The sequence below is a fragment of the Thermobia domestica genome, chromosome 8 (genome assembly GCF_964235325.1).
Source record: "Thermobia domestica chromosome 8, izTheDome1.hap1.1, whole genome shotgun sequence".
In the NCBI taxonomy this organism is placed as follows: Eukaryota; Metazoa; Arthropoda; class Insecta; order Zygentoma; family Lepismatidae; genus Thermobia; species Thermobia domestica.
In genome coordinates this window covers 62,874,440-62,887,253 of record NC_137461.1, presented here as the reverse complement: position 1 = coordinate 62,887,253, position 12,814 = coordinate 62,874,440, and the positions used below count along the sequence as shown (strand labels likewise).

The 12,814-nt window shown below is 33.0% G+C and overlaps 1 protein-coding gene across 3 annotated transcripts in view; it reads right to left on the bottom strand.

Moving 5' to 3' along the window:
* Nucleotides 1–12,814, bottom strand: part of RtGEF (Rho-type guanine nucleotide exchange factor) — an 89,540-nt gene that overhangs the window by 16,366 nt on the left and 60,360 nt on the right. For 2 of the 3 annotated variants that reach the window (XM_081768544.1, XM_081768545.1), the window contains exon 11: nucleotides 10,027–10,116. In XM_081768544.1, the coding sequence (XP_081624670.1) occupies nucleotides 10,027–10,116 (90 nt within the window). Of the gene's footprint in view, nucleotides 1–4,489; nucleotides 5,335–10,026; nucleotides 10,117–12,814 lie in introns of those variants that run through there. The other variant, XM_081768546.1, reaches the window with a different exon arrangement.

Here is a 12,814-nt window from a genome sequence, read left to right as displayed (position 1 = left end):
ACTTGTGTAGTATCCTCTTATGTTGACACAGTGGTTATCCGAAGGGATGAATTACTGTGATAGAGCTAAAGTAGGAGTATTATAGAGTTCGAATGTAAAACTGTGGAAGGATCCTGTATGGATAAAACATACGATTCTTAAAAGAGGAATATGTGCCTGTCATATTCCAAGTTATCGTTATATCTCTATTTAGAATATCACTACGTTGGAAATAATACATTACACAATATTCTACGCCTAGTTTTACACAGAATCCGGAAAAGAGCTGAGTCAATATTTGCAAGAAATAATGGCACAGTCGGTAGGCCGAAACATTCAATGGAGTCTACTAAGAAGGCTGGATGTTTCTAGGAGTGACTATGGACGGCCTGGGATGGAGCTTGTTGATCGAGATTTCATATTGATAAGCTGAATCAAAGAATACAGCAACCTAAAATAGCACTCTCTCGAAATGCCACGAGGGAAAAGAGGTGAAAGTGAAGGGACAGAGTAATAATAATAATAATAATAATAATAATAATAATAATAATAATAATAATAATAATAATAACAGCAACTTTATATATATATATATATATATATATATATATATATATATATATATATATATATATATATATATATATATATCGACATTGGTATGGTATTTTCTTACTTCTATTAATTTTTATATGTAATGGTTGTTCACTTCGAGTAAAGGAGGGAGGTATTGGGCGGAAAACGAGTTAGACTGAGCAATCAATTTTGAGATTGTGAGTTCGATTTCAGTGGTTATAGTTCGATCAATGGTAACATCCAATTAATCGTAGACGATCTGTGAGGAGCGTTCTGGTAAAGATAATCAAGAATATAAAGAAGTAATAAGTGTTTTTGGTGAATGTCTAGTTACTCACAACTGGTATTGGTATGTATTATGCATTTCTGCTATACATTATCATTAGTGCTATTATTCTCTTTCTGGTTGTGAATATATCATTTATTTCTTCGGTTTGATAAGCTATAACAAGACACTAATGTAAGTCAATCCAACATTCGTTTCCAATAAAAATGAGAGTCAAAAATTTGACTAAGGTCCTATTTCTCACCAGTCCTTCACGTAATAAATAGTGGCACTGACAGTGGCACCGAATCGCCTTCAAAATCCTACACGAACTTCGAGTTTTGTTTTATTTATTTCAGCATGTTTTTCTTGTTCTTAGTACTCTCTTCACCTACACTATCAAATTTAACGCTTTGTTCAAATACCCTTGCAACGAAGCTTATTAGTGAAATGAAATATCTGAGATATTTACATTTCGAGATATTTATTTATTTATTTTTTATTATTTTATTTTTTTATCTTTGGGCACATAAATTTCCAAAGATGCTTACTTCCTTTTCAGTTGTAAATATATATTTTTCTTTTTAGTTTAGACCATACTATTACGAAAACACTTACTAAAACAAATTTTTTGAAGTATCAAAGAGTATTTTAAGTTTCTCAATGTTAGGAAAGCAGTATTCTTTCAATTTAAAGGCAGCACCTAACATTCTTCTATCTATCTCTCTCTCTCTCTCTCTCTCTCTCTCTCTCTCTATATATATATATATATATATATATATATATATATATATATATATATATATATATACACACACACACACACACACACACACACACACACACACACACACACACACACACACACACACACACACACACACACACACACACACACACACACACACACACACACACACACACACACACACACACACACACACACACACACACACAAAATGTGCTGAAGATCAGATACAAATACACATATCGAGTATTGAGAAATGTATTATTGTTTCATTTTAACATGTCTTTTATTTTTACTTCACAGAGAAATCTATTAATTATTTGCTCGTAAACTGCTGAACGAACGAACGTAAAAGAGATCGTAGAAATAAACAGAATTATTTTACAATTATACATAGAAAATAATAATTTTGTTAATTTTTTGAAAATGAAAATGAAGTTTCACCAAATGAACAGACACCGTCGGGTGCAGTTTCAGGTTCTGCAGCCTGGGTTAGTGCAGATATACGCAAACAGTAAAACTCGTATTCAAGTAGTACCCAGTTATCACAAGACTTATCAACTTCATCCTACTTTGAGCCCTAATTATACCGGGTGTTAAGAAAGTAACTATGCAGTGCCACGTTGTATAACGTCTTCAAGAACATGCACAACGTCTTCAAGAACACGCTGAAACGTGTGCAACTGTGTCTTCAAGTGCAAGGGAACCACTTCCAGCATCTCTTATAACTTCCATGACATTAAAGTTTTAGCTTCGAGTTAATTTCAGTTGTTTAAAGTGGTTTATGGAAAATAAAATACGACAAGTTATGAACTGCATACTTACTTTCCGAACATCCTGTACTTCATTAAGAAATGTATTGAAACCTCAGTTTTCTTTTCTATATAATCGATGACATTTCGTTAATAGTCAATTCTGGAGAAGTTAACGTTTAGATTTAAATAGATCAATGCTGGTATATTCTACAAACTAAACGTAGAAATATGTTTGCATATGAAAAAAGTTAAGACCGTGGTGTACTGTTACATTTAAGCTTATGTTTTGTTATAAAACTTACAAATTTGCATCATCGGATAATTTGTTCAGATATGCATCAATTATAACACTTTACAACCATTTTGATACGATAAATGAAACATACATATATTTTATTTTCATGAAAGTAACTGGAAATAAATAACAGTTTCCGCCTACCTTGTAATAACTAAATCTGTAATCCATCCTGGACATAAACTGTAAAATCCGTTTTTCCTTTCCTTCTTGCTTTTCTTCTGTACTAGTAGATCTTTGATTTAAATGTAATTATAAATTATCAAAACAGTCAAAATAACTACGAACTAATGAAATATAAGCATAACTATGAGAAGTAATTCGTAATTGTAATATTCTTTATTAAAAAGATGGAAGTCACAAAATTGTACTACGTTTAATGATAATCAGTAAAATACTTGATTCTCTAAAGAAACCAATCCTTTAACAAATGCAAAGTTCCGCAGTTCAAATATGCATTCAATTTTAACTTAATCATGATACGAAATTTTTAAATAAGAAGTAAGTCAGTGCTTGTGACCCGATTCTGTTGACAAAGACAGTTAGAACTATTAAAACAGTTTAGAAATAATATTTCGTGACGTAATAAGCAAGTTCTAGTATTTATAATTTTGCCAGTTTTATTTAAAAATCCGTCAATTTTTCTCTTTAAATAAATGTGTTTAAATTACTGTACTACGTACATAATTATCGATTGTTGCTGAGATATGTGCAACAGCACTTCTATTGCAATAAAACGGGAACTGTTATTACCGACAGCAGCGACACTATGCGGCGCAGCTGTAAAGCTTTTGCTTCTACCAGGGTCGAGAGCGGCATTCTTAGTGCTTAGCCGTTAATTATATAAATAAGTTCGATTTATACAAAATAACTGACATTAAGATAGAAAACAAATACTGCATAACTAGATACAGAATTAGTGCACTATTGACAAGATTAGTAACATACGTAATATTTGAAGCAGCTCTCTATATTTTAAAGAATATATATCAGACTCTAGTCTGATAATATGATTATGTGACCCTGCACGCGCACGTTTGCAGCAGATCCCTATAATTCGAAGAATATAACGCACTCTCAGCCTGACAACATTATCAAGTGACCCTGTATTCCGACATTAGTGCAATCTTGACATGTCACACAGCTCCTCTTTTGTTTCTTAACTTTTATTCTTTCTTTTCCTGCCTGTCTGATGAAATATTTTAAGGGAAGTATTTATAGTGTAATCTTTTAGTATGTGTAACTATGTTCTTACTATTTGTTGGTCCTCTACTTTGTGTCAATAAAGCAATCTACGTTAGTTCCACTGAAATTCTGATTGGCTATTATGTAAACAACTATGCGTAGTACCTTTTTCAATGGTGACTACACTACATACTACCTGCCAAGACCACCGGAATCAAGTACCCTAAACGTAAAGGCTAAGTCTGACTCATAAGATTAACATTTTATCGTACGAAATCTACTTAGAAACAAAATGTACATAGTAAGTTTGAATGAAAGTTAAGAAAAGTATGCTCTACTGAAACATAAACTACTATACATGAATTTGCCGTTTTTGGGTAAGTTTTTTTCCTTGTGGTAAAAACATATTTCGTTAATTTCCTTTCCTTTAATATATAGTACTGGCTCAGAATTATTCACCATGTTACCCAATGTCAGGCGGAGTGTCGATGCAAGATGACAGGACAAACATTAACGCATTTACAGTGAAGATTATACCCCCGATTCATACAATACGCATGAAGACGGTACATCAATTTGAATTAATACTGTTAAACAAAACGGAGAATTCGGTTTCGTAATCAAAGATTGGAAAAGATTCTTTTAGCAAATTACATCTTGATTTATGATGACATTTTAACAGACTAAATTTCTTTAAGCTATTCTCTTGTTTATTTATTTATTTATTTATTTATTAAACAAGTCAATGCTGTTTGCTCAGTTTAGTTTAAACCTTTTCTAGTTTGTACAGCAAATTAGACTGGATTTTTCCTAGCTAACTTTGTGCTACATTTGCACAATAGACACAATTACAAAAAAAATATATTGGTAACACAAGGCCTACCAACTATCTGAACGTGTTCTTGTTTCAACTGATATATGATTTAATGAGGCAGTATTTCACGCGAAAGAAATCAATCATATGTGACATATAAGCAAGAAAGAAGAAAGAAAAAACTCATATAGAATTTATTCGATCGAAATATTCAACTTGTCATGACTGACTAGAACTAAAATCAATGATGATTAGAAATTTCGCTATTGTGACCAGGATGGACCGCATCACAAATATGTACATATGAAACAAATTAACATAGGTTATAACAAAAAAATATATTAAAAGTAATTTATACATTTTTTTTTAAAAAAAAAAGTCATTTAGTATAACACAATATATAAACTGAAACTACGCTGAAGTCACGTAAAGCAATACTCAAGCATGCACATAACAAAGGTAAATTATATATGTATAAAAATGAATATGTCACACGTTATTTGGTTTTGATGGCTGTGGTACTCTTTTCACTACTTGCAGAAAAATGTATAAAATATTCTAATCACTCAAAGTGAGTTTTTCTAATAGTACGGACAACAAAGTTTCCACAACACCAAGTGGATGCACGCATTTTTTGTCTAGCATTAAAATCCATACTACCGGGTTTCGGATAAGCATCATGCAATACATTACCCCGATTGAGATGCCCAAGGTCCACTGCAGAATTGGGCAGACGCCAAAAACAAATATAGAACAGCATGGAAAAAGAACAATAACCTCTTTTGAGAATCATAACAATTACATACATACAGAATCTAACATTCATTTATAATGTTTATATTTTAAACATAATGTAACTTAATTAACGCATACGTTTACATGAGTGTCTATCATAAACAAATTAGATTTTAACTTGTACTTGATTAATGAACATAGATAGAAACACAAAGCTACATTCAAGATTTTATAGAAGTTTTAAATACATCAGTTGCAGTATCGATGTAAATATTAGCTTCATAACATACATCTAAAGCGATTTTTTTTACGTTTGCAATAACATCAGTCTTATCCAAAATTCTTTTACACTTTCTAGTATATGATAATATATTCAATTCTCTCCTGTCCTTGACAGACAATGAAAACATTATTAAGACTCGTTGGTTCATATGTAACTTATGGTTTAGTTAGCTTCTTGGCTTTTTCATCTTTCTTTTCTGCTAATACGTTTTAAATGCTCTTTATATTCATACATTCAGTAAGAGAAAAATATTGGAAAAGGGAAATATTTGAAGGAAAATTCGGGTAACACTTGTAAACACACTTCAAGAAATTCCCAAGCATCGTGTTCTTACTACGAACCATGTAAGTTTATCTGAAATAGAACCTATTTCTTGCGTCCATTTCAGAAATGACTCCCCATGTTGACACTTGTTTCCTACGAAAGTTGTTTAGTTTTTCAAGATGTATTGAACGAGGTATTACTAGACCCAAGCTGCCATTTGAATTTTCAAGTTGGCCCCAGACCCTTCTCAGGGAGATCCCTAGAGGTCACCACAATAACAATCGATATGTCCTATACCATTTGCCTGCTTCAATGTTTGTTTCATTGATTTATCTCCCATAGTATTCCTACTACGGATTATGCAAGTGTATCTGAAACAGGGCCCATTTTTGGCGCCCATTTCGGAAATGGTCCTCATGTTGACACTTGTTTCCTATGAAAGTTGTTTCGTTTTCGAAGATTATCGAACGAAGTATTACTTGACCCGTGTTGCTATTTAAAATTTTCAAGTTGACCCCAACGGGCACTTTGATGGGGACCCTAGGGGACCTGCTTTTCATAGACTTTTTTCGGCCTCTCTGCAATCTTTAATTTTGGTCTTTATCACTTTTCTCTCCTGATGCATACTTGACGGAAAAATTGGTTTGTAACACTCAATCTGACTCATCCTGTATATATCTGGAATTTTCTCGTTGAACCCCTATATTTATATCCTACATTTTTTAATTATCATTAGGGTTTTGGTGTAAACAATATCCGGTTTAGCGTTTTTTATATTGAACTTTATTACGTAACGTCGTATAAACCCTGATACTATTGCGAATACAAGGACACGTAATTTACAAAAAAATATCAAGCTGCAAAGGATCCACGAGGGAACAAACACCACACCAACTTTACATGTGACAAATTTTACCTTTCATTAGCTTCGCTTCATATCTCTCATTCCATCTCATATATCGAGATTTCACTATTTAATGGTAAAACTGCATATTAATAAAGTAATATAAAATTAATTCGAAGTTTATTTTTAAAAATACGGTAGAAGTTAGCAATAAATTATCAGGAATTAGACTGAAAACTTTTCACATTTTTGTGAAGATCAATAAATTTCTTTCCAGTTTGGAATGTACTTAAAAACATCAATTCTGTTTAGAACTGGATAACTACCCAGTAGATACAACAGCATAACTCCTATTCTAGTACAATAAATAAATAAATAAATAAATAAAATTTAAAAAATTAAAATAATACGACAATGCTGTTTATTACCAGTTTTACTAAGAAATTTAGCCGAATAAAAACTATTTCAATGCAACAAATGCAAACAATTATTTAAATTTTTCATAGAATTCTTCACGTATGTCCTTTTCATAAATTTTCCTTTTCCTTTTATCTATTACGAAGACTGTAGAATAAGCAGCTGAAACATTGGGATCCACGGTTTTTATTCCATTGAAATAAAATACACAAACGAAAGCTAACTCTCTCGTGGTTGGATGATTAACGTTTTCGATGTGAGAATACATGGTTAGAACTACACGTGTAAATTCAATCATATGTAGTTAGAATTTTACGTGTACTATACGTCCACATCTCATATAGTATCGATATTGAAAAGCGGTCTTAGCTCAAATTAATCAATCAACTCACTAGGAAATGAAATAACGTTTCGCTGCAGTATATAACTATAAAAAGTAACTAAATAAATATATTTGATAAATTGAGGAAAGTAACTGAGTTTATGCCACATCAATTCGTATATACGTGTAAATTCAATCATACATAAAGTGAACATATGTTCAACTGGATAGACTCGAACCCGGGTCTCCTGGTTATCGTGCAATGCTTTTTTTTCTTTTTGCTCTCCTTCTTTTCAGTTTAATGTCCCACATTATGCTCTGATACTAAGGGAAACGGTGATGACAATGACGAACGAAGAAAGTGGGAGAAAACGGAAAAATCCCGAGAAAACGCCCCACACGTTTTTTTTTTTTTTTTTTTTTTTACATAAAGCCCATTTGTATGAGTTGGGATCGAACCAGGGACCTCACGAAACAGAGATGAGCGCTCTACCATCGAGCCACGCGGCTAGCACTGGAGTCCACTTTTTGTATATCATTAAACTCGTAACTATAGAGGAACTGTTGTGATGTAAAATCTGTTATTTTCCTCAATTTATCAAATATATTTTAAATTCAACCGTCATATGTGCTTTGTAATGTACACTGGGTTGACCAAGCACAACAAGAGATATGATACAGTCCATGCGGTTTGAGTAGCTAAGCACCAACATCAAGACTAAAAAAAAGTACAGCTGTTCAGAAAATGGACTGAGTAACATAGTTCTTAACGTATTGGCATGGTATGCCGGAGACCGGGTTCGCATCTCGGTTCAGTCGTCCGTTTTTCACTCTTTATATATTATTCAAAAATGTAACTTCATAGCATTTTCTAAAACCTATGAATATATACGCTCTGTATATCACTTGCCACACAAGCCACTGATTTTTCTCTTTTAAAAATTAAGTTTAAATTCCAATTGGAAATCTTGCTCACACAAAATCTTAAATGAAAAGGGTAAAATATAAAAAGGTAAGGTATAAAAGGAACACATCCTGGATATTAAAGAGGACACTCTTAAAAAATAAAGATACCACAACCACAATTTCTTCCATGTCAGTACAAGGATCGAATCTAATTTGTTAGATGGAACTGAAAATTAATTACTAGAAAAGAAACACATAGAGCTTACACAGTAAATGACACAGTACAAATTTATTACTATAAACACACGATTAAAAAATAAAATGTTATCCTTAGAATACTAATGCTCAACTCACAAAAAGCAATATGCTCTTACTATGAAATAAGCATGCTTCTGATGTTGATAAATCTATACTTATCACGCATGGTAAGTATATTTCAATTGACTAAGTACAAATGAATAGATTAAATTGGAAAGTACAAAACATGCTAAGATATCATTATAAACAAAATATTCGTTCTATATTTATAGAGAGAGCTGCAAGGTTCAAACCTCAACCAAAGTTTCACTTAATGAAACGAGATGAATTTCTGCTACCGTATCTTACGGACTATAAGACGCACCTTCATTTTTAAGTAATTAAAAAAATAAAAAAATCGTAACATCTTTACTATTTTCATTATTAGATTGTACGTTTGGTGGGGAACAATGTTTCGTTGTAAGTGGGTTGGTGCTGGCATCGGTTTTCGAGCGTAACATCATGGGTTGTCGACTAACAGATAGACGGTTAGTTCCGTCGTCGCATGTTAGAGGCGCTACGGTTCGCCTTGTTTCCAGTTTTTCGCAGAGTTTACGGTCTGTATATTTCTGTGGTTCTGGGTTTGTGATGGCAGGGCAGGGGAGAGTGTTAGCAAGCTTGTGAATCCCCGCAACTCATGTTCGTCGCATCGGTGCACTACTGCTGCCAATTGAGTCCAATGTTGCCAGATAGAGATAGATTTCCCGCGGCATCGAATACATGACCATTTTTAAGACTGCGGGAATTTTAAATTAAACATTGGACATTTTTATATTAATTTCGAGTAAGATGCACCTGAATTTTGGAAGCAATTTCTTGAAGAAAACAATGTGTTTTATAGTCTGTAAAATACTGTAACTTTCTAGGGAAACGAAATATTTCAATTTTACGTTGTGTCCTGTAGTGTAAAAGAGATGGATGATGGAGATATGTAATTATGATAGGAACTGGCAGAGTGAGAATGTAGAGGGAAACAGAAGAATGCCCAGAAAACCACAGACACGATGTTGGCACACAAACTCATACGGCCTAGGATTGAACCTGAAACCCTTCGCACCACAGGTGAGCACTCTACCATTGAACCACCCTGCTCTGAGTTAGCTTTTGGGGTATTTCGTTCTATCACTATGCAAATCTTAAAATGAATATTTCAAACTTTGTGCTGAAATTGACAACAATCCACAAGATTCAATATTTAAAAAAAAAAAAAAAAAAAAATCCATATTCCAACTGAATATTTACATAACATTTTATGCACCCACATCGTACACTTACAGTCAAATCAAATTAATACAAACAGTAAAATACCATGCAACGAGGTCATGAACCGCGATTACTAACCTGAATTAACTGTGTATCGCGTCTTCGCACTAGTACAGTAGGCCTCAATCACACGTAAGACTTGGGCATCATCCTCAAAACTTCGTTCATCTGCAAGAAACGAACAAGATATGTTAAAAGCGAAGTACTTACAAATTTTATGAAACCTTCCTTGTCCTCTTAGGATCAATAATGGCTACAACATGATGTAGTAATATTTATTAAAAAAAAAAAAAAAAAAATCATTCTATGAAATTTTAAGTACTTTGTTGTTATTTTAAATTATACCTCCCCTCCCTTCTCTCACATAAAGGCTTTACTATTCAGTGTTACAATTGCATCTTAATTAATGTAATTGAACATAAAAATACATTCAAAATTATTTTTTAAAAGGGGGAAGGGGGAGGGAGATAACTTTTTTTTTTTTTTTTTTCATTTTCGGCTGCATGAGATTTTTGAACTGTTTCTATACATTTTGTCAAGGCTAATTTCAAATCTGAAATCTGTTTTCCCGCGCACGCAGTTTGAAGCTGTTGATCTTTCCGAAAATGCTATGGTGGTAGTGGTGTAGTAGAAGTAGTAATGTACTACTACAATAACAATAATAATAATATTTATTTCTGTGCCATGAACAGCCTAATGGTAGAAATTGCGCAATTTATAATTGAAATACAAACACGTATTGCACACAATATAAACCTATTCAAACAATAGAAAAATGAAAATACATAACTATAAATACTATCGAATTAAACAATTATTCCTTGTCATATTATTACAAAATATTTAATAGTCTCAAAATGGAGATATTGCCAAAACTACACCACAATACCCACGTCAATATTTAAAACTTACGCTTACGTACTGATTAAAATAGAGGTCTCACATTTGATCAAAAGACTTGGTCATTCTTTTTAATATTACAGGTTCTGATTCAAAGGAACAACTATTGATCCGTTTCTCATATTACACACTGGTACCTATATATTATGGGCTGTATTTACTATGTTATCTACTGTCAAGTATTTGCTAAATAAAATCTTCCTCAATAATTTTTCTTCAGTCACTTTAATGCCTGAACTCTTAGTCTTGATTTCGCAAATATCTTATATACATATGAACTAGCATTTTAAACTCAGCCCATTGTTTAAATATGAATCCTATTATTCTTCTAGTCCCTTGAACTATAGCATTATTATGACTGTTAAATTTAATATTTCTATCAAACACTATGACTAAATCTTTAATTTGTTCATCTTTTTCCAACTTTACATTATTAACAATATATTTACTAACATGGTATTGTATTTTGTTAGCGTATGAACTATATTTTGTTTTCTTACAATTTATTTTTTAATTGTTTTCACACCATGCACTAACAATGTCTAAATGTTTTTGTAGTAAATAGTTATTCTACTTATTTCTTATTATTTTAAATAATTTTAAGTCATCGACATGTAACAGAATTTCTGAGTGTTTAATTTTTCAGGTAGATCATTAATAAATAGTGGAAAAAGAAGGGGTCTCAAAGGAAATGTCTGAGGTATGCCATTCTTTATACAGCCGTGACTATAAGTTACTTGACCAATTTTTACTCTATAATTTGTCTGGAAGATAGCTCTCAATCTAGAGAATGTACAATGGAGATAGGCCTAGAAATTGAAAAATGTTCATGAATGGAAACAAAAATTTACAAATTTGTTTCCTTCAATTGTCTCAGAATTGGTTTTCAGTTAACATTAAGCCATTTTCTAATTTATGTATGATCAGTGGGTTTTTATTTTTTTCCTTTCTTTTCACATGCATAATGTAATGAATTCATTATACACACAACGAATTTTAATACCATTGATATATGTATAGCACTCATTGGACAAGTTCCAAACGATAGATATAAACCTTATAATGAAGAAATTTCTTTGTGCATCGACTCTACAGCAACAGCCTATTTCAGTGCTCCACAGGCTTCAACTAACCTCCTAGTTGAAAGATTAGGTGTACGTTGGGCTGCATTTGTCCAGGCGTTTGCGATACCAGCAAAAGTATTGGACCTGACCTAATGGAGTTATAGCAATCAGGAGGGGAGATACTTTTACTACTGACTGTATATGCATTAGTTTCAAAATTAAATTATCATTTTCTGAAGCTGACAGTATCGATACCTTTTCATTTCTTTACTCGTAAACAAAAGGCCTTTCCATCATTGTTCCATTTGTTGTCAGAAACCATGCTCCACACTTTGCGTCATTATCAAGAATTACTCTGAACATTCTTCGAAACATTTCAGTAAAACAGAACATATTGTAATGTGCCATGCACTTGTGTTTACAAAACATTCTACATGCGATTCTGTTTATAAACAACAACCACATGCACCTTACGATGGATTACTACACCTTACGTTGAAGTACTACAAGTTGCAGGCGACGGAGACTTTAGCGACACCTACAATCACATAACGACAAGGGAACAGTAGAGCCACCGCCCCCCGAAACGCCTGTAAAACGGAGAAGATTCCACGCACAGTCAACCAGTCTGCGACTGGTCAAATCCACTTTCTAGGCTTGCAGTGGAGGTACCTTCCCTAACCCAAAGCCTTATCTTGCAATGGAGCTAACGGTTCCTTCTCCTCCTGGCTTGCAGTGAAGCCTTGTGGGAGACTACCTTTCTTTCTTCTTGTAGTGGAGCAGCGAGTGAATCCAAATCACAACCTGGTCTGGCTTACACTGGAGCCTTGTCGGAAACCTACCCCTTTCTACTTGCAGTGGAGCAGAAAGTGTCCTACACCTCCTCAAGGTAGTTCGCTACT